Here is a 26,239-nt window from a genome sequence, read left to right on the forward strand (position 1 = left end):
TTGCCCTCTCTTTGTCCCATACCACTTACCTGGGCACATACAGTCACTTACTTGCTTCTTGTCAGTTTCCCTCACTAAAATGCAAGCTCCACAAAGGCAGGGATTTTGTTTTTATTCACTGCTGATTTGCTAATGGCCCAGAAGAGGAACTGCTATGTGGTAAAGCTTAAGAAATTCGTGCTGGACTTGGATGAAGCTGGAGGCCATTATTTTAAGTGAAGTAACTCAGGAGTGAAAAACCAAAACCCGTTATGTTTTCACTTATAAGTGGGAGCTAAGCTATGAGTACGCAGAGGCATTCAGAGTGACATAATGGACTCCAGAGACTCAGATAGGGGAGGGTGGGAGGGAGCTAGGGATACAAATGTACATATTAGGTACAATGTATGTTACTCAAGTGATAGCTGCACTAACATTTCAGAATTCACCACTGTATAATTCATCCATGTAACAAAAAACCACTTGTACCCCAAAAGCTATTGAAATATATATTTTAAAAAGTATTCCCAAAAAAAACCCCCAAATAAATAAATAAATAAAGGTACTCTAGCTCAGTCATTCCCACATCACATGCCTAGAAAGTGCTTTGTGCACATTCAGGAAGATATGCCTAGTGATCCCCGCAGAGCCTGTCATCTAAGGGAGCCGCCAGCTGGATGCTTCACTCATTAAACAATCGAGAACACACAATAATGGTCTGGCAGTGTCCATCCGCATGTGACAGAGCAGCAGGGACAGGGCAGGTCCCGAAGAGTCAGGCCAGGCTTCCTGGGGGACTGCTTGGAAGGAGGCAGGTTGTGGCTATGCCTGGAAAGGTGGCATCCCATCCCAGAGCAGGCGGGACAAAGTTAGTGAGCTCACTCCATGGGTCAAAATTAAATCTTCCCCCCCCCCCCAGTTATCATTATAGTTTAATTTTACAAATAGAAAAAAACAGGCACAAAGAAGTTATGTCATATAGCTAGAAATGGCAAGGCTGGGATTTCAACCTAAGACAGTTACCAAAATTCTCCTAATCATTACAATCTACTGACTTCCATTCATGCATTCACTCTACAAGTATTTATTGAGTGCTTACTGTGTATCAAATGTTAAGGATATGTTAGTGAATAAAATGAACTAAAATCCCTGTCTATGCTAGAGGGAGAAGAAAGACAATCAACAATCAACATAATATAACTAAATTCTTCGGTATGCTAGAAGGTAATGAGAAGCATGGTGAAAAATAAAGGAGGGTAAAGTGGCCTTGGAATGCTGGGGGAGGAGAATGTTGCAGTTTAAGTGGGGTGGTCAATGAAGTCCTCATGCAGCAAAGACTTGAAGGGCACAAGGGCAAAGCCTGTGGCTCTTTGGGAGAAAGACATGCCTGAGAGTGGGGCAAGCCTGGCTCTCCTGGACTGCAAGGGGGTGGGTGTGGTTGGAGCACAGGAAGGAAGAGAGAGAGAGAGGACATGCAAACAGTCTTCTGAACCCCAGAGCAAATCCATATTTGCCAGAGAGCAATCAAAAGCCCAACATCACACAGACAGTGGCAAAGCCGGGTGAAACCAGTCTGACTCCAGATCCCAAGTCCTTTCCACCACACAACCCTCCCTCTGCCACAGCAGAGAGGCAAGAAGAGAGCAGCAGAGGCGGGAAGAGGGAAACCCCATAACGGAAGATGCTTCACGTGTTGGAGGCAAAGGATGAGAAATAAGATGGGATGGAGAAGCTATGCTGGAAACCCAGGCAGAGGAGGTGGAAGTTGGGGATCAGGATAGAAATGGGCTGAGTATAAAATTATAAGAAGCTGGTCTTGCGGGGAGCGGTGGCTCACGCCTGTAATCCTAACATTTTGGGAGACTGAGGCGGGCGGATTGCTTGAGCTCAGTTTGAGACCAGCCTGGGCAACACGGTGAAACCCCATCTCCACTAAAATACAAATAATCAGCCGGGCGTGGCGGCATGCTCCTCTAGTCCCAGCTACTCGGGAGCCTGAGGCAGGAGAGTTGCTTGAACTTGGGAGCCGGAGGTTGCAATGAGCTGAAATCGCACCACTGCACTCCAGTCTGGGCGAAAGAGTGAGAATCCGTCTCAGAAAAAAAGAAAAAAAAGAAGCTGGTCTGTGTGTTGCATGGATTGGATCAAAGAGGGACCCAGTCAGAAAGATCAGCTGATTGGTAGGCTAAGTGGATGATGATCAAGGGCAAGGAAGACCAAGATATTAAAGGTTGGCCTTAACCCATGGAGAGCAAGAAGAGAGAAGGGTAGGAGAGAGAGCTCCCATAAGTATGGTTAGGAGAGCAGCCAGGAGCCCAGCTGCCCGGCTTCGGACTCTGCCTCTATGGCTTCCTAGTTCTGCGACCATGTACCTTAACATCTCTATGCCTCAGTTTTTCTTCCTGTAAAATGGTGTGGTAACGGTACCTATATCATATGGTTGTTGAAAAGATTAAATGAATAATCTAAAACACTTAAATCTGCCTGATAAACTCTAGATAAATATATCTTTGTATACACTCCTCCACAGCCCCTACTGATAAATTGATTTGAATTATTTTTTTTTAAATCCATTTATTTATTTGAAGAGACTAACCTCTCTTCTTCTCTGAGGAAAATAAGAAAACAAAACTCATGATGCAGATGAGGCAGACATTGTGAGTGGTTACCCCAACTATCATTTCCCTTTCCTACTTGCTGGGAGAGCCCCACACTGGTTCAGGCTACACAGCCATATGCTTCACTCAGATAATCATAGTGCCCCTGTAGCCATTGCCAGTGATTGGCTTAGGTTTTCTCAGTGAGAGAGGCCATAGAAGAGATTTTCCTTTTCATCTATTGGATGTTGCCAAATTGGCTGTGATGGCTGAAACCCGGGCAGCCATGTCGTGGCTGTGAGGTGAGCTAGCCCCTGAAGGCAAAGAAGACAAGCTGAGAATGGCAGAGTGGAAAGATGGGAAGAACTTGGTGGAGCTGCTGTATTAACTGTAGGAATACTCAGCACTTCTTGTTATGCGAATTAGTAAACCTTCTTTATTACGTAGGCCATACTGAGTTGGGCTTTGATGTTTCTTGAAGCTGGAAGCATTCTGATACTTACAGAAGTAAAAATTTGGTAGCAATCTAGATGGATCCATTAATCGTTTTCTATGTACATTATAAGAAGTGAAGCTCTAAATTCAAAACCCTGGCTTTCGGTTTTTGTAAATAAATAAAACTTTAGGAAAAACACATTTACCGAGCATACCACTATGTTGTGAGGGAATTACCATGATCTATCTATGTCTGTCTATCTATCTATCTCTATATCTATCATCTATCTATCTCTGTCTCTATTTATATCTATCTCTATCTATCTCTATCTGTCTATATCTATCATCTATCTCTATCTATCTATATATATCATCTAACTCTATCTATATCTATCACCTATCTATATCTACCTATCTCTATCTATATATAATCATCATCTATCTATATCTATCTATCTATATCATCTATCTATATCTATCTATCATCTATCTATATCTATCTATCTATCTGCAAGGTAACAGTCATTTTCTGAACTACTTTTGGAGCAGAACCCCCTTTTCTATTTTTTCTTTTTTTTCTGCTTCAAGAAGAGGAACAGAATTTCCTCTTCTTCCTCTTATTTTTCAACTACAGCCTTTTTACTGAACAACCCCAAATCAGTGAGATGCTGAGTTGAAACTAAATGAAACTATAGCATAGTCTTTCGATAGCTGTTACCTAGTTCTAGAGATGACTGCTGAAATAATTTCACATTTAATATAAACTAGCAGTCTGAATGATTCCAAACATTTAAAAAACCCAAAGGCAGATATTAGTAACCATCCCATCTATACTATACTAGTAACCATCCCATTAGTATAGATAGGATGGTTACTAATTTGATCTAACATAATTTTGTCTTGATTTTCACATTGCCTCATTCTACAACCTTTGGGCCCAAATCAATCATCTTAATCCATGAAAGTTGCCGTATCTTTCACTTTCAAGGTTAGCTTCTTAAGCTTACCTCACTTTGTATTAAATTTTTAATCCTATATTCCTCGTTCCCACAAGGAGGAAGAATATTAATATTGCGATTTGACCCATGTGTGTTAGAGGGTGAAGCCCTGCCTGAAAGATCTAGCATGAGAATGTGTCTGTGCAGGTGGAAAAGCTGATCCAACATCAGTTTGGACTCAGTCATCTCACTCGTTTCTGTTTCCTTCCTTCTGTGGAAGGAAGTCTGATAAAATCAAGGATTGGGCAACTGAGGGAGGTAAAATAAAGCAGGAGATCTCATGGCTTAATTCAGTTTGAGGCCTAACTGTGCCTCGTGTAGCCCTGCCAAACTTCCTAGAATTAACTTCTTTGGGGTCCTGGGCAGAAGGCCCAGCTAATAATGAAGTAGTGTGTTGACTCCCTTTGTCACTGGCTTTTGTGCTTTAGAAATGTTGATTGGCCGGGCGCGGTGACTCATGCCTGTAACTCTAGCACTTTGGGAGGCTGAGGCAGGCGGATCACTTGAGGTCAGGAGTTCGAGACCAGACTGGCCAACATGGTGAAACCCTGTCTTTACTAAAAATACAAAAATGAGCTGGGTGTGGTGGTATGTGCCTGTAATCCCAGCTACTTGGGAGGCTGAGGCAGGAATATCCCTTGAATCCCAGAGGTGGAGGTTGCAGTGAGCCAAGATTGCACCACTGCACTCCAGCCTGGGTGAGAGTGAGACTTCATCTCAGATTACAAAAAAAAAAAAAAAAAAAAGGAAATGTTGACTGTGATTAAGGCCAGAATAAGGGATTGCCAGGGTTCTCAGCTCAGACTCATCCTCAGACTGCTAAAATCTACCACAACATCTAACAAAATTTTTATATTTTCTTTAAATCGTGAATTGAATTTCCTGTCTTTCAGCTATTTGCTCTGATCATCTCATTCGCATTCCAGACCCTTACCATGTATGTATTCAATCCGACACTTTCTGTTGGTGTGGCTAATCCTTCTGGATTTATGGGTGTATGTGGAATCATATCAAATACACAGCAAGCTCCAAACTTTTCCGACTCATCCTCAGCTCTTACTAGAATGCTCTGAAAATGATAAATGGCTAATAATATTTTAAAACAACTTAAAATGTAAAGTTCACTTAGTAATTTAAATATACAGGTAGACACATTATAAGAAAACCATTATTGCTTTTCTAACCTAGATGATCAAAGGAAGACAGCGACAGATGATTGTATATTTTGTTTAATACTTGCATTGTTTCTATAGCGCAATTATAGCAATCTTTAAATTTACTTTCATTACAAATATTTGTCAAGTTTTGTTTCAGAAACATTTTTCCTACTCTCTTGCATCATGCACCCAGACACACTACAAAAAACTCATTCATAACACAGTAAGGGCAAACATTACTCATGTAAACATCTTTCATTAATTTCCCATAATTAAAAAAAATCATAGAATTATAGATATTGAATAAGGCTCATAGATTTAGTTCAAATTCCACAAGAGACCAAAGATGCTCGTTAACTGTGATGGGGTTAACTTTTGGTTGCAATAAATGCCGAAAGCATACCCCCGGCTTCTACTCCTTAAACATACCTCACAACCTAATAAATGTATTTCAGGATAAAGAGAGAACATAGAAAACCCAGGAGGAAACTTTTGAAGAAGGGAGCTCAGAATTATGGACATAATTTTCCTATGTGATAAGCAGGCATTACGTAGTCCCTGTAGCTTCCCAATACATGAATCAAGGTTAATTATCGTAACCCAAAATGTAACCAAGTAGATATGTTGATACATTGGCATGTGTGTTCATATTGCTACTATACACAGTGAAAATTTATCCTAATATGTATCATTTCATTATATCCAGGACCAAAGTGGGAAAAAAAATACCCACTCAAGTTGAATATCATCATAAAGGAGTTTTTGTTTGTTTGTTTTTTCAATAACAAAAGAGTCAGGAGAGTTGGGAGGTATGTCCTAGGGATGTGATTGGTCTTGATATTTAACAACTTTGAACAACTGTGTGTAAAGTCACAGACAGAGGAAGCAAGGATTTTTGTTATCGGAGGACGTCTCTCTCTCTGGTTGGAAGTTTGGTGCTTGGGTGCATAGTCTTCCAGAGCTGAGACAGGAAATGTACTGTGCTGAGAAATGGGCCCCTTGCCAGATGCTCCCTTCTCCTTCCTCTCTGCGAGGCGGAAGTCAGAAGGTAGAGATTGCTGGCAAAACTGTGAAGTCCCACCCTGGGGTCTGAACCCCAACTCCACTGAGGGCAGCCTCCCTGACGTGTGTGACTAGGCAGTAAGGGTGACGGTTGATGGCGGCCGGGAAACCCAGTTTCGAGGTTCACATGGCCAAGTCTGGCTTCTGATTCTGCTGCCCTGCAAAGAAATTGTGCTCCAGATAACTGCACCGGTGTCTCTAATGCCTCTGATTCACTCTCAGGCCCCTCAAAGGCCTGCAGTGATATCACTAAAAGGTGAACACACCTCCATTAGCACCTAACTTCCACCAGGAAGCGGCTGAGGCACTGGGGAAGCCTACGAGCTCTCTCCACGTCAGGTGCAACAACGCCGAGGAAGTTGCTGAGAGTCAGAGTTATTGTAGGCTTTTGATTTTTAAAAATCAAAATTGATCTGCATTACATCTCAATAGACTCAGATAATTCTCACCAAAATTTTTGTAATGTGTTTAAGTAGCACTGGAATAATTCAACTTCATTTAAATATATTCATTCTATCATGAAAATATTTCATACAAACATCTATTTACATACAAACACATTAAAATTTGTGAAAAGGGTTCCCACCCCTGTGGTTGTATGGCTTGAAATAGTTTCATTGCTTTGAATATGTATGCACACATTTGGCAAAAGAAAACTATTACAATTTAGTATTTTTGAAATTAAAAAAAGTGACACCGAGGTTCCAAATTCCTGAAGGGAAAGATAAAAGAAAAATAGTAATAATCTATCAAGGTACCCCAAGTAGATGTAGATTTGATATACTTTGTGAACCTTTGATCTGTGGCAAATAAACATTACAACTGTCAGTCTTGCAACATAGTTTTGCTTGTTTTTCTAAAACAAAAGATGTCTGGATTCTAAGTCACTACTCTTAAGACAGAAGCTTGAGGCAACTGTTTTAAAACAAAACAAAAGGGAAAAAACGATACCTCTACCTTCTCGGAAGATTTTAAATGCATGTTGCAGTGAGTGATTTAAATTTTTATATATTAAACGAAATTTACTAAAAGTGCCACATACTGTCTCCCGGAGAAGACAACCCTTTAATTCACTGTTCACAATTAATGCAATTTTAATAGTTCTATTTAAATGTTAAAAATGGTTACATTTGGCCTCATTGGCCTTTCCGGGTGGGTTGTTGGTGATAAGGAAATAGTTTTTCAAGTGTGAAGAACCCCCATAGGGCAAATAGGTTTAACTACAGTCCTAGACAGGTTCAAAGAGCTCTTGGAAAACTAATTTCCTTCTTAGTGTCTTGGGTAGATCAAGGATGAAGCAAGTTAAAATAAGAATAGGTACTACAAGACTCAAGAACTCCTCACTGCTTTCTTTTTGATCTCATCATTCCTTTGTGTCGGAAATTCAATCTTTCCAGTTGTTTTTGTTAGTCCATTCAAATGTCCATTTGGGGACATGCTCCTACAGGTTAGTTCCTATTCCTAACTCTAACACAAGATAATATTTCATCACAGAAAAGATGCTAAGGGAAGATCTGGTCATGCAGGAGTTGGACTGAGACAGCTCTGAGTGAATCTGCTTGAGATTACAGTGTCACACACACACAGGCTCCCGCTGCTTTTTAGGAGAGCATAAAGTCATTTCTTTATTCCCCACCACATGGAATCTTCCACGTCTGCTGTGATTCTGATGCTGATGAAATGACCAGATGCGGCGGCTTCCTGACATATTTCCTTCCCCAGCAGATGTAAAGTAGAAAAATACATTCTGAGTATTCTTTTCCACTTGCACTTAGGTTCAAACAAGAAACAAACCCTTCCGTCCTCAGCTGTTAATTCCTTATAGAACCTCCACTCTCTTGACTTCTTTCTCTACCTACAGAACTCAGTGAATCTCAAGCCCCACTCTGATTCCAACCTGTGACAGAGCCTTATATTTGGGAGTATGTGTGTGTGTGAGGGGAGGGGTGGGAGAGCCAGAGCCAGAGACATAAGCAAACAGAGAGGGACACACAGAGGGAAAGCCAGACGGGGAAGGACCCGAGGACATGCACAGAGCCAGAGAGACTCAAGAGAGGACAGTGCAGAGGACTTGGAACAGGGAACAGGAGAGGGCAGATGGGGCTGCTGTTACACAGGACATCCAGGTGTTCTCACATATGCAGAGAGAAGAGGAAAGAGCAGGAGAAAGAAGAGCTGGAAGACACAGAGAGTATGAAGAGAGTTGGGAGGAAGACACAGTGAGGCTCAGCGAGGGCGCATTGCTTCCTCTGATTTGCGTGGAGGTCACAGACACACTGCTGAGTTTTAAGCTCAGAGTGTTACCATTCAATATCTCATCTGAAGAAATGATTAGCGGACTAATCACTACATTCAACTCTTCAATTCCTTTTATCCAATTTTGAAAAAAAATACCATTTGAATGGGATAGAGTAGCCCCTTAGGATGTAAATTGTACCCCACTGCAGCCAGGACCAGAATGCGATCACTCTCAGGAATGAAATCATTCAGAGCATGGCTGCATCGGGGGCATGACCAGCACTATCCTCTCCCTGACCTCATTCCCTGACCCAGCTGCACAACTCACCTGAGTGAGCTTAATGCAAACCATCTTTCTCCTGAAGACAGTCACTCCCTTTGGGACACATTTAAATTAAAGCACCTATCAGAATGCAAGTCCAGAGGCCCTGGCCCATCTGTCACAGTGTATAAAACGGTCTCTTTCTACAGAATAAAAGTGACCCTATCCTGGTGCCTTTAAATCTAAAAACTCTATTCAATTCCTTTGGTGGGCAATCTTTCTGGAAGCACCAACAACTTCCTCTCATGGGTGAACCATCGGCTTAAGCTTTCAAGCAGGGATCCAACTGGATCTCCCTGAAACCACTGCCCCCTAGCTGCAAAGTATGCAACTGGGTGCTCTAGGAAGCTTGGCCTTGCAAAGAAGGGAAGGGCAACTCTGTCAATGTGCCCAGGGGCCACCTGAACTGAAAGTCATGAGCAGCCTGGGATCAAGCACTTTTGTTGTAGTCTTCATAAAGCTATGTGCAACTGACAAGAAAGAGCAAACCTCCTTCTGCCTATGTCTTCACTCTTCTCCCACTGCAAGCCTTCTCTCATCAGCTGGAGCTCACTCTCCACTATAGCTTGGAAGGCCTTAGCTTTCCAGACCAAACTGACTCAGGTGACAGGAACCACAGCTGACAGCTGCAGATCAGCACAACAGCTGCTCTCCAGTTCTTCCAGCCACCACATCGAGGTGTCTAAAAGAGACATAGCTATGGCATGTGGTAAGGGTGCTTATAAAAAACAAAACTCTCAGAATTCATTCAGAGCAATCCCAGTGAAGTTACAGATCTAATTAGCTAAACTAAAAAACAGGGGTTTTCTCCTTATTTCTGCTGTTGTGATTACACATGGCTGGCAAAATGGCTGAAATGCTATTGATAGTGTTGCTTTTAAACTATACAGGTGTTCAGTCTTAGTTTACAATGTTTTGAAGCAGGTAAGTGCTTTGAAATTACAATGATGAAGAGTTTTAGCATCAAGGTTTGATTTGTACCTAGTAATCAGTATGTCTGCCTTAGTAGTACTGACTAAAAAAATTGCTTTTTGAATTCTGTTAGAATTCAAATTTGCTATTTGACTTCTGAATTCAATGCACTGTGTCACAAGCCTGACTGCACTATGTTATGTACATTTAATGTGTACTCAAGGAGAAAAAACTTACTAGCACTAATGAAAATATTGCAAAATTGCCACAGTTACTGCTTAGAAATACTAATTTTCTTCTCTTCTTTCTTAAAGTATATATTACAACTCTTCCATAACTTAATGCAAACAAAGTAAATTCATTTCTTCTCACATCTTAAAGCAAAGATATCTTTGTTTACATGCGAGAATAATATTCTATAATAATACCCTGGCCCTATGAGCCAGTACTTTATATTAGGACATAATAATAAAATGATGATATAGAAAGAACCAGAGAGACCTACACACTGCTATTGATGCAAAAATCCATTTGGAAGTTTTCTCTTGTAAAGGATATCTAAGAAAGAGAATAGGACTGAGGGGTGAAATGACTTTAGAAGTGGGCTTCTATTCACTAGGAAAAAAACAAAGCCATTCTATTGCAAGATACAGATCAAAGGTTAAAAGGCAAATTATACTACATTTAGAGAATAAAGATGTAGTAATTGTCAACCCTCAATATGGCACATATGCAAGTGTGGTAACACAATTTGCACTGGCCATAGGGAAAAAAGCACTATGGAAAAACCACTGACTAAAAATGACTGAAAAACCCCATTTCCCTGTTTCAGTCTAATCATTTGGCATCTCTGAATGTGGTACAGATTTAGACTTGAACCACCAAAGAACATCACGCTGTCTTATGTCAAATGCTTGACAATACCTCTCAGTAGGACGTTGTTGCAAGGCTAGCTAATTTTAAATCTGGTATGAGTAATACAGTCAAACCTAGTTAGTATGCGAGAAAGTCGTTGCTAACACATGGTGAGAGGATGTGACGTCACAGCATGAGCAGTCCCTGGTTGTCCCATTGTCGGATAAACGTAGTGCATAGATCCAAGTTTCTATTCCAGGTCTCTGAACCCCAAAGCCAGGCCTTTCACTTTTGCTGGGTGGCCTGGAAGGCCTTCAGCTCCACCTGGTACCACTCAGGGGCTTCAGGCCCACTCTTCCCGGGGGGGCTGTGGTCATAGCCATAGGCAACGGTGAGCTCTTCATCGGCCTCCACTGCTCTCAGGGTGCGGATGCATTTGATGGGCCCAAAACGGGGGTGGACAAACCTAAACATCAAGATGCACACAGTCATTCCCGGGCCAGACTAGGAGGTTGGAAGCAAAGACTAGGGAGGGGCTGATAGAGGAATCACCCCCAGGCACTCTTCCCTGGGCACGCCTGGTAGGTACCCAAAGTGTGGTCACCCAGCATCAGTTTCACCCGAGAGCTTATTAGACATGAAGCATCTCGGCCCCATCCCAGACCTGCTGGATTGGAATCTGTATTTTAGCGACACCCCCAGGTGATCCACTGGTATATTAAAGTCTGAAAAGCACTGCTCTGTTTTTTAAAGCATATTTGGCACCTTGCATTTATAAACCAACAATCATGATCAACAACAAAAATCTGTCGCTAATGAGAAATCAGATCCAGTGCAGCCCGCCAGCATTTGAGCTTGTCTGGCCAGCAGCATCAGATTACCTGGCTGTATCTCAGGGAGAAGGCTTCACCAGAGTGCTTTTGGAGTTGTAAGAAAGAGCCCTGTGGATTTTCAAAGGCAAAAACTCTGTTTTCCACCCTATACATAGAGAGGAAATATTATTTTCTAGCACGAAAGTAGATGAAGATTTCTTCCCAAGAGGGAAGTCTAGACCTCCCTGCCAACCTGCTTATTTAGTATTTCCCTGTGGAGCATCCTATGAAGGGAGCAGTATCTCCTTCCTACAACAAGTCCTCTTGGGACCAGAAACGAGGTTAACACTATGGCTATGTTCATTTGCCAAAGGCTCCCAACCCTGTTCATCTGCACAGCTCCCTGCAGAACAGGCAGATAAATAAGCAATAAATAGACTTAGCTCACCTAACAGCTGCTGAAATGGATATATGTAAGGCATGACCAGGAAGAAATCAGCTTTATTTTTATATGCGCCTGGTCAAATCAATCTCATTCATTTATAGTCTTTTTTTTTTTTTTTTTTTGAGACAGAGTCTTGCTCTGTTGCCCAGGCTGGAGTACAGTGGCATGATCTCGGCTCACTGCAACCTCCACCTTCCAGGTTCCAGCAATTGTCATGTCTGAGCCTCCCGAGCAGCTGGGATTACAGGTGTGCGCTGCCATGCCCAGCTGATTTTTTGTATTTTTAGTACAGATAGGGTTTTGCTATGTTGGCCAGGCTGGTCTCAAACTCCTGGCCTCAAGCGATTGGCCCACCTTGGCCTCCTAAAATGCTGGGATTACAGGTGTGAGCACTGCGCCCAGTTTATTGTCGTATTTTGAACAAAGGGTTGGTGAGACAGCAAAGGAGAAGGTTCCAGGTCCTAAGTTAGATTGGTGCTTGGCAGCCGGACGTGGTGGCTCACGTCTGTAATCCCAGCACTTTGGGAGGCCGAGGTGGGTGGGTCACTTGAGGTCACGAGTTTGAGACCAGCCTGGTCAACACGGTGAAACCCTGTCTCTACTAAAAATACAAAAATTAGCTGAGTGTGGTGGCGCACACCTGTAACCCCAGCTACTCGGGAGGCTGAGGCACAAGAATCGCTTGGACCCAAGAGGTGGAGATTGCAGTGAGTTGAGATTGCTCTACTGTACTCCAGCCTGGGTGACAGAGTGAGACTTTGTCTCAAAAAAAAAGATTGGTGCTTGGGGCATGATAGTAAGTAGTTGGCTGGTTCCTTCTATCAATGGTGGAGGAATGGGCATGTCTGTAGCTTCGGGACTTCTTTTATGTGGAGTTAAAAAGGAACAACCTTTATCTCACACCAAAGGGGCCTCTATGTCCACCCTACTTGGGTATCGTATCATGTTTCGTGGAAAGGACACTTGGTATCAGAAGACTTTGGTGTGAGTCCTGATTCAACACAGTTTTACTGCGTCCTCTTGGAAAGTCCACCTCATATCTCTGGATCTCACTTTCCTCATCTGTAAAATCATGATAATACTAGTAATAGTTATCCCATAGGGTCTTTGTCATGACAAAATGGGGTCACATATAGAAAGCACCTTATACAGTGCCTGGCACAAAGTAGGATTCAACTAATATTGGTTACTGCCTGTCTGTGAGCATGCATCTGTGAACACACATGTGAACAGAATTATCAGCCTGTACTCCACCCCAAAGGAGATGCCTAGACTGTGGATTCAGGAATTCCTTAAGAAAAGCACGACTCTTTGCTTAAATTAAAATATTTCACTTGGCTGGGTGCAGTGACCCATGCCTGTAATCCCACTACTTTGGGAGGCTGAGGTGGGTAGATCACCTGAGCTCGGGAGTTCGAGACCAGCCTGGGCAACATGGTGAAACCCCACCTCTCCCAAAAATACAAAAAACTAGCCAGGGGTGGTGGCACGCACCTGTTGGTACCAGCTACTTGGGAGGCTGAGGTAGGATGATCGCTTGAGCCTGGGAGGCAGAGGTTGCAGTGAGCTGACATTATGCCACTGCACTCCAACCTGGATGACAGAGACCCCGTCTCGGAAAAAAAAATTAAAGTAAATTAACATATTTTACTAAAAAAAAAGTTCCTGAAATACAGGTTGGTTAACCTCTGGTACACTGCAAAAAACCAAAAACAGACCCTGTGTTGAATTTCCAGGCCTGAAGCTTCTTTTATAATCCTCTTTTATTTTCATTTTCCTGCTCATTGTCATCATCATTTTCAGAGTGTAGATAACTGACAGACTGAAAAGAAAGAATTCAATTTCAGGTGTTGATTGTTGAAGACGACCCGAAGGCACAGTGGTTAAGAGCCTTAACTGCTCTGCCTTGGCGACCTGCTTTTCCTGTCTGTGATCTCGATGGTGATAGTAGTGGCCTCACTGAGTTACTAGGAGGACTGAATGAGACAATGCATGAAGAGCATCTAGCACAGCACCAGCCCAGAGTGAGTGGTCTATAAATGTGAGCTACACGATTAGCAGTCAAACCAAACCTTTGTGCCAAGTGGCTTAGCCACTTGTCTACAGTTTGTCTAGAAAAGCAGCTCTTATCTATTTGTCCATTTGGCATTTTGTACTAGACTGCAGTTAAAAAAGCTTATGAAAATGTTTTGTTTATGTTAAAATGTACATATCAGGACCAGGCATGGTGGCTCACACCTGTAATCCCAGCACTTTGGGAGGCCAAGGCAGGTGAATCACCTGAGTTCAGGAGTTTGAGACCACCCTTACCAACATGGCAAAAACCTGTCTCTACTAAAAATACAAAAATTAGCCAGGTGTGGTGGTGCATGCCTGTAATCCCAGCTACTTGGTAGGCTGAGGCAGGATAACCACTTGAACCTGGGAGGTAGAGGTTACAGTGAGCTGAGATCGCACCATTGTACCTCCAACCTGGGCAACAAGAGTGAAACTCCATCTCAAAAAAAAAAAAAAAAGGTACATATCAATACCAATGATTTTTGAAACAAATGAATACCATTAATTGGTATCTGAATTTCATATCTGGTTATTATTCAAGTAGTCTTCTCATTACCCCAAATAACTAAGATTTGATCACCCTGGGCTTGCAAACAAACAAACAAACAACAATAAACAAAATGAAAACTGGCAGAGTACAGGGACTTGGGTTTTGTACAAATGAAACCTTCTCGTCTCCTGTGCTCTCTTCCTTTTGGTGAGAAAAATCATGTCCTTGCAATGAAATAAAAAACCTGGTTTGTTTTAAAGGAGTAGTCTTAAGTAGCATTTATAATTGTTTGTTACCACCCCTTTAAAGGGTTGTTGTTAAGCTGTGTGCAGCTTGGAATGACGCTTTGGCCTAATTCACCCTGGCCACGAAAGCCTTGGAGTTAATCACAGTGTCAGTTTCATTTCACATGACACATGTCCTTTGCCATTTCTACCCGTCCTTTAAACAGAAGTAGTAGCTTCAGTGCTTGTTATGGGCTGCCAAAGAGAGCAAGTCATTGCCAGGAAAATTTTTAAGCCATTTCAAGGATGCAGGAAGGGACATTCTTGACGAACCTCCAAATCCTGGCAATTTTGCTACAGATTAAATGCACATGATCTGATTCTGCTTATGCTAACAAGCAAGATGACTGAGGGACTGCAAGCTATAACTGAAAAGAAAAGGTTGCAGGAAGCTCACCGGCTCCTAAGAATAACTGGCATTCTCACACCAAGCTAAGGAGAGCAATGATGATGGTACAAAGAATCCCAATTATATCCTCTAGAGAACAGTCAGAGATGTTTGGCTTTGGGAAGAACATGTTCAGGGGTCATATAAAAACTACTAAAGTGTATGTAGGGCTACCATGTAAAAGAGAGGCTGACATGGGACACAGGAAAAAAGGGAGACAATTAGGGCCAAGGGCTGAATATTACAGGGAAACTCATTTGGGCTCATTATAAAGAACTTTCTAGGCCAGGGGTGGTGGCTCACACCTGTAATCCTAGCACTTTGGGAGGCCGAGGCAGATCACCTGAGGTCAGGAGTTCAAGACCCGACTGGCCAACATGGTGAAACCCCATCTCTACAAAAATACAATTAGCCAGGTATGATGGCAGGTGCCTGTAATCCCAGCTATTTTGGGAAGCTGAGGTGGGAGAATTGCTTGAACCTGGGGGGCAGAGGTTGCAGTGAGCCAAGATCTCGCCGTTGTACTCCAGCTTAGGAGACTGAGCGAGAATCCGTCTCAAAAAAAAAAAGAACTTTCTAGTCATCGGAGCCCAGAAGCTAATTTTGTAATGTCTATTTCATTTGTATATTTCTCTGAACCTTTGTGGATAATGTAAGCTCCACACCAATGGAGGTTTCCAAGAAGAGGTTCAATGAGCAGATGGAAGAGAAGGCTCAAACTCTAAGAGGATTATTTGTATTTTATACACAGAGTATAAATATATGTACTCATTTTATATATTTACCTTTTGAAGTAGATAATTCAGTGGCCTTTCAACAACTGAATATCACAAATACACACGAAATTCTGCAACCATCACCATCATCTAATTTTAGAACACCCACCTTAGAACATTTTAATCACCCCAAAATGAGACCACAATGAGATCCCATACCCATTAGCACACACTCCCCATCCCCCGTCCCCAGCCCTAGGGAACCACTAATCTACTATCTATCTCTATGGATTTCCTACATTTTGGACATTTCATATAAATGGAGTCATATATTCTTTCACTTAGCATAGTGTCTACAATTCTCATCCATGTTGTAGCATATGTCAGTACTTCATTCCTTTTTATTAGCAAATAATAGGGACTCTGATTTTATAGGTCTTTTCCAACACTGACACGTCATGCCCTAGGCTTAGGACTTTATTTTCCTTCTTCCTTTCACGTCATAAAAGGGCTCCTGGCCGGGCGCAGTGGCTCACACCTGTAATCCCAACACTTTGGGAGGCCGAGGCAGGTGGATCACCTGAGGTCAGAAGTTCAAGACCAGCCTGACTGACATGGTGAAACCCCACCTCTACTAAAAATACAAAAAAAATTAGCTGGGCGTGGTGGTGCATGCTTGTAATCCCAGCTACTTGGGAGGCTGAGGCAGGAGAATCGCTTGAACCCGGGAGGCGGAGGTTGCAGTGAGCCGAGATCTCGCCATTGTACTCCAGCCTGGGCATCAAGAGGGCAAATCCATCTAAAAAAAAAGGGGGGGGCTTCCTTATCTTCTCCACTGTGCAGAGTAATTTCAATTTTTACTATTATTTCAAATAACACTATCTTTAATTGTCCAGAATGAGAAAACTGAAGGACAAAAAGAGCAGCTATAAAACAGCAGCCCCTCGGTATGGTACACTATTTCCATATCATTTCTCCTCTTCAAAGCACTTTCCATTTCTTAGATTGCAAAGCCACAGAGTGAGGCTGTTTATATTTTGAGTTTCAAGTCATAACCCTGAGGCCGATGGCGGAGGACCCATGGTCATTGGGATGAAGCAGCCTTTATCTGAGGCAGAATAACACCTTTTACTGTCCTCCTCAGTCTCAGGGCCCTGAGGCACAGATCCGCCCCAGCAGCTCGGAGTGATACTTACATGTCGTAGATGCAGTTTGGAGTGAAGGAGTGATTTGCCTTGTGTCCCAAGGAGGCACAGTACTTGGATACATGGTTATAGGGCTCAGGCACATCAATGACCGTTTCTTCATCAAGGGAGAGGGTGTTCCCATTAAGGGCCCAGTCCCTGCTGTCAACCTGCAGAAAACAAAAAAGCGAGCCTTAGAGAGGACCTTTCTCCCCACAGTTCAAAGGACATCAGAGATATTAACTCATTTATCTTATTATTTTTGTTTTTGAGACAGGGTCTCACTCCATCACCTAGGCTGGAGTGCAGTGGCATGATCTGGGCTAACCACAACCTCTGCCTCCCAGATTCAAGCGATTCTCATGCCTCAGCCTCCTGAGTAGCTGGAATTACAGGTGTGCACCACCACACCTAGCTAGTTTTTGTATTTTTTGTAGAGATGGGGTTTCACCATGTTGGCCAGGCTGGTCTCAAACTCCTGACCTCAGGTGATCTGCCCACCTCGGCCTCCCAAAGTGTTGGAATTACAGGTGTGAGCCACCACACTCAGCCAAAACTTCAAGATTTGAGCACTACAAAATGAAATAAAACAAAACAAAACAAGGCATCTCTCCACACACTGAGAGTGCAAATGACATGTGTGGTCAGTGCCATGCAGCTCGACTTACTATTTGTTCATTTTTCCTTGTTCCATATGAAAAAAAAGGATTTAAAGTCCCTGATGAATATACATAAAATATAACTAGATAACTTGAATTGGATAAAGAAGAGGAGGCAAAAGAAAAAAACAAAGTAAGAACACAAATGGAACCAGAAATGTAAGGGATGCAAGAATGTACTCTAGGCAAGTCCTCTACCTTTGTTACAGGTGGGAAATCACTCTGACCAGCAGGCAGCCATCGATTACCAGCATGCCTTCTTATCTACAACAGGGGTTACTAACAGTGTAACCATCAGGCTTCTCTTCTCCAAACCACTCCTGACCAACTCACCCCAGGAGCTGGCGATGACAGCAGTCCAGCCTTTTGAAGCCAACACGACGACATTTTCATACAAAACTGTTAACTCTCAAGGTATACCATTTCCCCCACTGCTAAATTGTAATTGTGCTTTTGTTTATATGTGATAGTCCCTCAACTGATGTTTACTAAGTGGTACCATGTGCCAGGCACTGTTCTAGGTGCAGGGGATACAGCAGTGATCAAAAGCAGAAAAAAAGCCTCATGGATTTTTTTTTTTTTTTAATACTTTAAGTTCTAGGGTACATGTGCATAACGTGCAGGTTTGTTACATATGTATACTTGTGCCATGTTGGTGTGCTGCACCCATCAACTCGTCAGCACCCATCAACTCGTCATTTACATCAGGTATAACTCCCAATGAAATCCCTCCCCCCTCCCCCCTCCCCATGATAGGCCCTGGTGTGTGATGTTCCCCTTCCCGAGTCCAAGTGATCTCATTGTTCAGTTCCCACCTATGAGTGAGAACATGCGGTGTTTGGTTTTCTGTTCTTGTGATAGTTTGCTAAGAATGATGGTTTCCAGCTGCATCCATGTCCCTACAAAGGACACAAACTCCTTTTTTATGGCTGCATAGTATTCCATGGTGTATATTTGCCACATTTTCTTAATCCAGTCTGTCACTGATGGACATTTGGGTTGATTCCAAGTCTTTGCTATTGTGAATAGTGCCGCAATAAACATACGTGTGCATGTGTCTTTATAGCAGCATGATTTATAATCCTTTGGGTATATACCCAGTAATGGGATGGCTGGGTCATATGGTACATCTAGTTCTAGATCCTTGAGGAATCGCCATACTGTTTTCCATAATGGTTGAACTAGTTTACAATCCCACCAACAGTGTAAAAGTGTTCCTATTTCTCCACATCCTCTCCAGCACCTGTTATTTCCTGACTTTTTAATGATCGCCATTCTAACTGGTGTGAGATGGTATCTCATTGTGGTTTTGATTTGCATTTCTCTGATGGCCAGTGATGATGAGCATTTTTTCATGTGTCTGTTGGCTGTATGAATGTCTTCTTTTGAGAAATGTCTGTTCATATCCTTTGCCCACTTTTTGATGGGGTTGTTCGTTTTTTTCTTGTAAATTTGTTTGAGTTATTTGTAGGTTCTGCCTCATGGATCTTAATAGTCCAAAACAAGTCATGTGATACCGATATATGGCACCTGGTACCATCTACCTTATGCTGCCATTAGTTGTGTATTTTTCTTATCTCCCCAACAGAATCTAAATTTCATTAGGGCAAGAAGGGTGTCACATTCATTTATACAATAGAACATAGTGAGGTTCAGCACAAAGCCAGATTCTGCAGTTTGAAATCCTACTTGAACTCTGCTATTTGCTGTATTTTTGACTTTAAGCAAGTTGTGTAATCTCTCTAGGCTTCAATTTCCCTACCTGTAAAATGAGTAAGTAAATAATATATCAATATCCCAACGTCACCTTTTGTATGCTGAATTTCTCTGGATTGCTGACAGAAGTCTGGCCTTCGCATGGAACATAGTCTGACAGACCACAGTGCAGTTTGAATACATCACCATCTTTTGTCTGTGCAACTGCTTTGAAAGTGTAATAACTTTATTATTTTACAGCATTTCCCTCTTACTGTTCCATAGGAATAAATGCAAAGGTGAACATAAATGTGGGATATTAGCCATAAGCTTAAGGTCCCCATACACGGGTATAAGTCAGATAAGGAAGGAGCGCATAAGCTGTGCTAAAAACATTGAACTTTTGCCCTTAGGCAGACACTTAGCGAAGTTAGTTGTAAAGTGAAGAAATAAAAACAGAAAACATACATGAAGCCTTTGAAATATATCAAAGATTATATCTTAAAGGCAAGAGGTGATTCAACTCTTTAACATTTTGTTTTTAATTTTTTTGACAAAAGAACTCCTCCTGACAAAATGTAGGATATAGTATGGCTTTTGCACAAGAAGATGTAGGGGGCCTTCCTATAAAGTACCCCACCCAACGTCGTAAGTTAGTTATTTACAGAGTCTGACTGGATCTCAATTTTTTTAGACATTGGTATAGTCCAATATACCAATTACTGTCTTATTGATGGCATCACCCCACTCTCTATAAAATAGCTGTGGAACTTTTGAAAAATCATATTAAGGCTTAAAATAAAGAGGAGGAGAATGTCCAATCAATTTTACAAAAAAGTCAATCTGTTTCTTTAACTTTCTAGTGAGTACTAAGGTAAAGAGATTTTGTTTGAAGCAAAGTCCTTTAACCAACAAAGTTGATTTTCCACTGTCACCCCCACTCACCTCTTGGTGTGTAATTCGAACTCCATTATAAAAAGACATAACAGTATTAGGTCCCACTGCTACCTTTGAAAAAAGTCCTTCTCCAGCACTGGAAATAAGAGATTCAGCAACATAAACCCTAAATTGAAAAAAGAGTTGAATAGTGACCTTTTCAGTTTAATATGTCATTCCTTACATCAAATGCCAAAATATCATTATGGCTACTGAATCCAAAATGTCAATTCATAACTCAACTAAGAAGGGAGGGAGGAAGAAAAAGTTAAACCACAATATTTTGGCATTGGAAATTAAACAAATGGTAGTTACGTCTCTTTTAAGAGTGGTGTTTAAAATTTGCTTTCTAATATAGAAATTATCATTATATTTTCATAAAGATGCTCAGTGCTTGATATGAGGTATTTTTTTGGAAGATTTATGTTTTTAGTTAATGACAATTTTCACTGTCTTACTGGACAAGTAAGCATTTTTTCAAAGTTAATTAAAGCGATATCTAAGTTTGTCAGTGTTAGATGGGAGGGAAAGGAGGCTGTTTTAGTTAAGCCTCAAGATGAATCTTTTATATGAAACAGTGACAATTAATAAGATATATCCAATAAGCATATCCCAACAAAAGGGTTCATGACAGGGGTCAGTTAACTATGGCCTGAGGGTCCAGTCTGCCTGCTGCTCATTTTTGTAAGTAAAGTTTTATCTGGACACAGCCACACCCATTTGTTTAGTATTGCCTATGACTGCTTTAGCTCTACAAAGGCAGAATTGAGTAGTTGCAACAGATATTATATGGCTTGCAAAGCCTAAAATATTTACTATGTGGCCCTTTACAGAAAAAGTTTGCCAACCACCGTTATAAGAAAACAGCTGGTCGGGTGTGGTGGCTCATGCCTGTAATACCAGCACTTTGGGAGGTTGAGGCGGGTGGATCACCTGAGGTCAGGAGTTCAAGACCACCCTGGTTAACATGGTGAAACCCCATCTCTACTAAAAATACAAAAATTAGCTCGGTATGGTGGCGGGTGCCTGTAATCCCAGTTACTCGGGAGGCTGAGGCAGGAGACTCGCTTGAACCCAGGCGGCGGAGATTGCAGTGAGCTGAAATTGCGTCATTGCACTCCAGCCTGGGCGACAAGAGCAAGACTCTGTCTTAAAAAAAAAAAAAAAAAAAGAAAAAAGCACTCATAATTATGGAACTGGATTTAATCAGACACTGGGATGGAATGACCCTACAGGAACTGATCATCTGTAATTTTAGTTACATGGCTCATGCTTATTCATGAACTGGAAGACTAATTTATTGCTTTCAACTCTTTACTTCTTCCCTGTGATAGAATTATATACATCCTGCCACTTTGCCACGTGACCTTGTAGTGCCTCCCTCAGGGTGGGTGGAGGATACTGACTTCTCACTTGGCCATCTGATCTGCTTTGCTGGTAGAACATGGGCAGAAGTGGCTGCAGGCAGGTCTCAGGTGTGAAGGGCTGGGGCAAATTTCTGATGGCCTCCTCCAGACTTTTCACTGTCACCACTAGAAGAATATGCCCTAGGGGGCTGTTGCTCCCTGTTTCTCTTGTAAAGAAAACATGTGAAACAGACTTGAACCCAACTTGAAACCTGGAGTCCAGCCTAAGCCAGCTGAGCTTAGCTGATTCCAGTCAAAAGTGGCTGAACCTCAGCCAACCTACAGAACTATGAGTGTAAAACAAAATGTTTGGTTCTGTAAACCACTGAGAGTTCTGAGGGCATCATTATGCAGCCTCATCACAACAATAATAACAGAAAAGACTAACACATATGGCTACGGTCTTGTGTTTCAGAGCTAACAAAAAAGCTAAACCCTTCCCTTTGTAACTGGGCCAGAGCCTCATGTCAAAAAAGAGTCCATTCGTCATTGTGACCTTGTGGGGTCAGCCCTATCAGTCGAATGGGGGAAGAGGCCTATTTCTCAGATGGGAACAGAAACTCAATGGGAGGTAAGCCATGATTACAAAAAGTGAGGCAAAGAGAAAACCAATTTCAGATAGTACGCTTACTCATAAACAGATCTGTTGCTAAGGAATAAGAACAATCCCAGAGAGGGTACCAGAGAAAGCCACACCAAGACTCAAGAGCTACAGTTTAGCCATCCTCATAAATAAGACATGAAGTGCGACAGGACGTGACCCTCTGGGGGTGGGCTTACAAACCAGAAACTTGTCATTTATAAGCTAGAATGTTTTTATGCCTCTCTCTTACACTTTCTTTGTTTCACTCTTGTCTTCTCTTAGTGAAAGAAAGAAACTGTCTTGTGTTCCAGAACACCTCAGCTGGACTAAGATGAAATGGAGGCATCCTGTGTGCACAGGCTAGAGCTTTAAAGAGCATGAAATGTTCCCCTAGAGGGCCAGCATGTGACGGTAGCACAGACTGTAAGAACGGGATGCTCGGCCAGGACATAGCTGGCTGCCTGGCTCAACTGCCTTTTTTTTTTTTTTAATGGAGTCTCGCTCTGTTGCCTAGGCTGGAGTGCAATGGCATGATCTCGGCTCACCGTAACCTCTGCCTCCCAGGTTGAAGCAATTCTTGTGCCTCAGCCTCCTGAGTAGCTGGGATTACAGGCATACGCCATAACACCTGGCTAATTTTTGTATTTTTAGTGGAGATGGGGTTTCACCATGTTGGCCAGGATGATCTTGAACACATGACCTCAAGTGATCTGCCTGCCTTGGCCTCCCAAATTGCTGGGATTACAGGCATAAGCCACCATGCCCAGCCTCAACTGCTCTTTCTACCTGGAGGTTATACTTTAGGACAGACACACAAGCTGTTCTGTGATTTATGGGTGGGGAAACTCTCTTACAGGGTCAGATTCTACATAAGAATAAAAACACTGTTCCTCAGAATATAGAAATGTTTATTTGAGGATTTGCAAAGGAAAAGGACACTTTAATGAGGAGCTTGGTCTGAGCTGGAACCTAGCCTGGGCAGAGAGTCACAGAGGTGCATAAGTTCCTACCACTAGGCTTCTTTAACCTCACATAAACAGTGCAATTAAAACCACAAGGAGGACATTACCTTTCTGATTCATAAGGATCTGGAAGAAGAGCATTGGTAGAAATGCAAGATGAAGTCGACTTATCAAAGTGGTACACTGAATCTGAAAAGCAAACAAAAATATCAGTACAGGTGCAGAGTTAGGGAAGAGCATTTATAACACTTCTCTCTATTCATGGGACAATGGAGAGTTAAAAAACCAAAAGTCTTGATCAAGTTATACCAACTAGAATGAAGTTCTTCAATTTAAGTGGATACATTTTAGATTTACTCTTCACTTTTATCTTCAGGACTTCATGAACAGTCATCAGATGCATCTCTTAACATCCCAATTCGCTCTTGAATTTTCCTTATTAAAATGACTTAAAGGATGCTTGGGAATCAATAAAACGCTTTGTCATGAAATTCTGAGATCTCTTGGCTCAGATCAAATTGGATGATGGTTTTAAATTTTTCTGGTGGTTTTCTTCATTACAGATACAGTCTACAGAATCCAACAACTGAACCCTGGCAGTTGTCTCCTTCACTAAGAATAAAGTTCTGCCTCACCAGAATTAAGGAGAACAGCACTGCTTTTGATAAAGCATTAACAAAGTAATCTCCTTTCTATTATGGTGGTTCAGAAGCCAGTTAGTAATTTAGTCTAGAAACCAAGGCACACAACCGCCCGAGAATGAACACTGGCTCTCTGTGAATGGTTAGCCTAAGAGAATCTTCACAGAGAGCACTGAAGATAGATGCTCTGAAGGTTGATAGGGAAAGAAACAAGATTTAGAATCAGAGGGCTTACTCCTGCAAAGCAAATGATTATACACACTAAGGGAAAACTCATAATCCCATTAAGTAGTTCTTCAGTAGTTACCAATGGTCACTAGGTCCTCTTTCTGTTTGTTTGTGAGTGGCTTTTTTTGTACCACCAAAACCCCAAGGAATACCTCAAACTACAAGTCAGAAACCAATCCAAATCAGTCAGTGTCTGCAACAGAAACAGACCATTTGAGTGTTTCTTTTTTTTTTTTTTTTTTTTGAGACGGAGTCTTGCTCTGTCGCCCAGGCTGGAGTGCAGTGGCCGGATCTCAGCTCACTGCAAGCCCCGCCTCCCGGGTTCACGCCATTCTCCTGCCTCAGCCTCCCGAGTAGCTGGGACTACAGGCGCCCGCCACCTCGCCCGAGAGAATTCAGTTCAGGGAATTGGTCATAGAGGGGATGGAATGCTGACAAGACAGATGGAGCCGTGAAGAGCCCAGACACTGGCAAGAGCAGGAAGCTGCCGCTGCAGGCGGGAGGGACAGAGCACACAGTGGTGCTCCTGGAGCTCTGGAGCTGGGTAGTTGGAACTAGCCTGGGCCTTACTCAAGGGAGATGGAATCAGGAGGTGACGGGGCCACTGCTGGAGATGCTGGTTGACACAGAGAGGGCTTCTGCCTGCTGCCTTCTCCTGCTTTGTCCCCAGCCAGCCAGCGGCCTCCCTTTGGCCAAACTCAGACAGAAGTCAAACACACAGGAGCCTGAAAAACGCAGGCCACAAGGGGCAGCAGCCTCTTGCAATAATAGCAGGCAGTGAAAGAATGACGAATGGATTGGATCTGAGAGCAAAGTGGTAACAGACCACCAAGCAATCCATGAAAAGAATTTAAACCACCCTCCCCCACTTTTATTTTCTTTTCAGACAGTCTTACTCTGTCACTCAGGCTGGAGGGCAATGGTGTGATCTCAGCTCACTGCAACCTCCGCCTCCTGGGTTCAAGCAATTCTCCTGCCTCAGGCTCCCAAGCAGCTGGGATTACAGGTGCCTGTCACCATGCTTGGCTGGCTAATTTTTGTATTTTCAGTAGAGACGGGGTTCACCTTGTTGGCCAGGCTGGTCTGGAACTCCTGATCTCTAGTGATCCACCTGGCTCAGCCTCCCAAAGTGCGGGTATTATAGGCGTGAGCTGCTGTGCCCAGCCGCCACTTTTTAAAAAGAGCCAGAATTGTGCGTGGAATATATGTTCTATTGAGTGGAAATTCTCCTATGAACTTTCATCTAGCTCCTTAGACTAAAACTTTTATGACAAATGTACTGAGTGCCAACTACATGTACAACACTAGGGACTACGTAGATACAAAAAGGATTAACCTCTGTTGCTGCTTTCAGGGAGTGCATACTATCTCTTCCAATGCCTGCTGTCCCTTCTTCTGCTCCCTTAGACATGCACAGGCTGCAGGCACATCCTTTACTTTCCCTCCTTTCCTCTACAGAATGTTATGCCATTTGACTAGAATTCATTTATTCAATTGACAAACATTCATTATAAAAGGTGAGTTAAGCTTAAAAGATGGAGCAGGAATTAGCCGAGGAAAGCAGTTACTATGTGGAGGAGGGCTGACCAGGTAAGAAGAATTCCAGCCAGTGGCATAGGTGAGAAACTCCACAGAAAGTACGTAGAGAACTAGAAGTAGTTTGTGGTGACAAAAGCACACAGAGAAAGGGAGAAGCTGGTGAGGCGACAGGCCAAGGAGTGTTTTACGTGAGATATTTGCATTAATTTCTCTCCTTCCCCAACCATTGGACCCTACAGTCACATAACCCTATACCCCCTAACCCGCTGGCTAGTCAACAGGTCAATAATTATAACTGAAAGGGGCAGAGGAGAAACACAAACATGGCAGAACATTAGACTAAAGATCTGTCCATGGGATCTTCAGAGTGCCAGAGCAGCCATGGTTCCTGGCCCTTTTGAGGCTCAAACTATTTAACATTTCAAAATACCTGAGGTCTGCAAGAATCTTGCTGTTAAATTCCCCCTGTCTTTTTTGCCTTAAGTTAATTTGAAGTGAATGTTTATTTGCAACCAGAAGTGTTTTTTTTTTTTTTTTTTTTTGAGACAGAATCTCTGTGTGTCACCCAGGCTGGAGTGCAGGGGTGCTATCTTGGTTCACTGCAACCTCCACTTCCTGGGTTCAAGCGGTTCTTGCGCCTCAGCCTCCTGAGTAGCTG

At 42.5% G+C, this 26,239-nt stretch overlaps 1 protein-coding gene across 7 annotated transcripts in view; it reads right to left on the bottom strand.

The window, feature by feature from the left end:
* Positions 1-5,222: 5,222 nt before the first annotated feature.
* The window catches only part of SETD7 (SET domain containing 7, histone lysine methyltransferase), a 52,391-nt gene continuing 31,374 nt past the window's right edge, over positions 5,223-26,239 (bottom strand). Inside the window, exons 5-10 of one of the 7 annotated variants that reach the window (XR_013417150.1) lie at positions 23,281-23,362; positions 20,232-20,349; positions 16,945-17,102; positions 13,307-13,425; positions 11,437-11,533; positions 5,223-11,021 (exon numbers count right to left, since the gene is read on the bottom strand). Coding sequence is in view for 3 of the 7 variants with exons in the window: in XM_078001625.1 (XP_077857751.1) it covers positions 16,343-16,547; positions 16,945-17,102; positions 20,232-20,349; positions 23,281-23,362 (563 nt within the window). In the remaining 4 variants the exon portion in view is untranslated. 7 annotated transcript variants of the gene reach the window in all.

The sequence above is a fragment of the Macaca mulatta genome, chromosome 5, assembly GCF_049350105.2.
Source record: "Macaca mulatta isolate MMU2019108-1 chromosome 5, T2T-MMU8v2.0, whole genome shotgun sequence".
NCBI lineage: Eukaryota > Metazoa > Chordata > Mammalia > Primates > Cercopithecidae > Macaca > Macaca mulatta.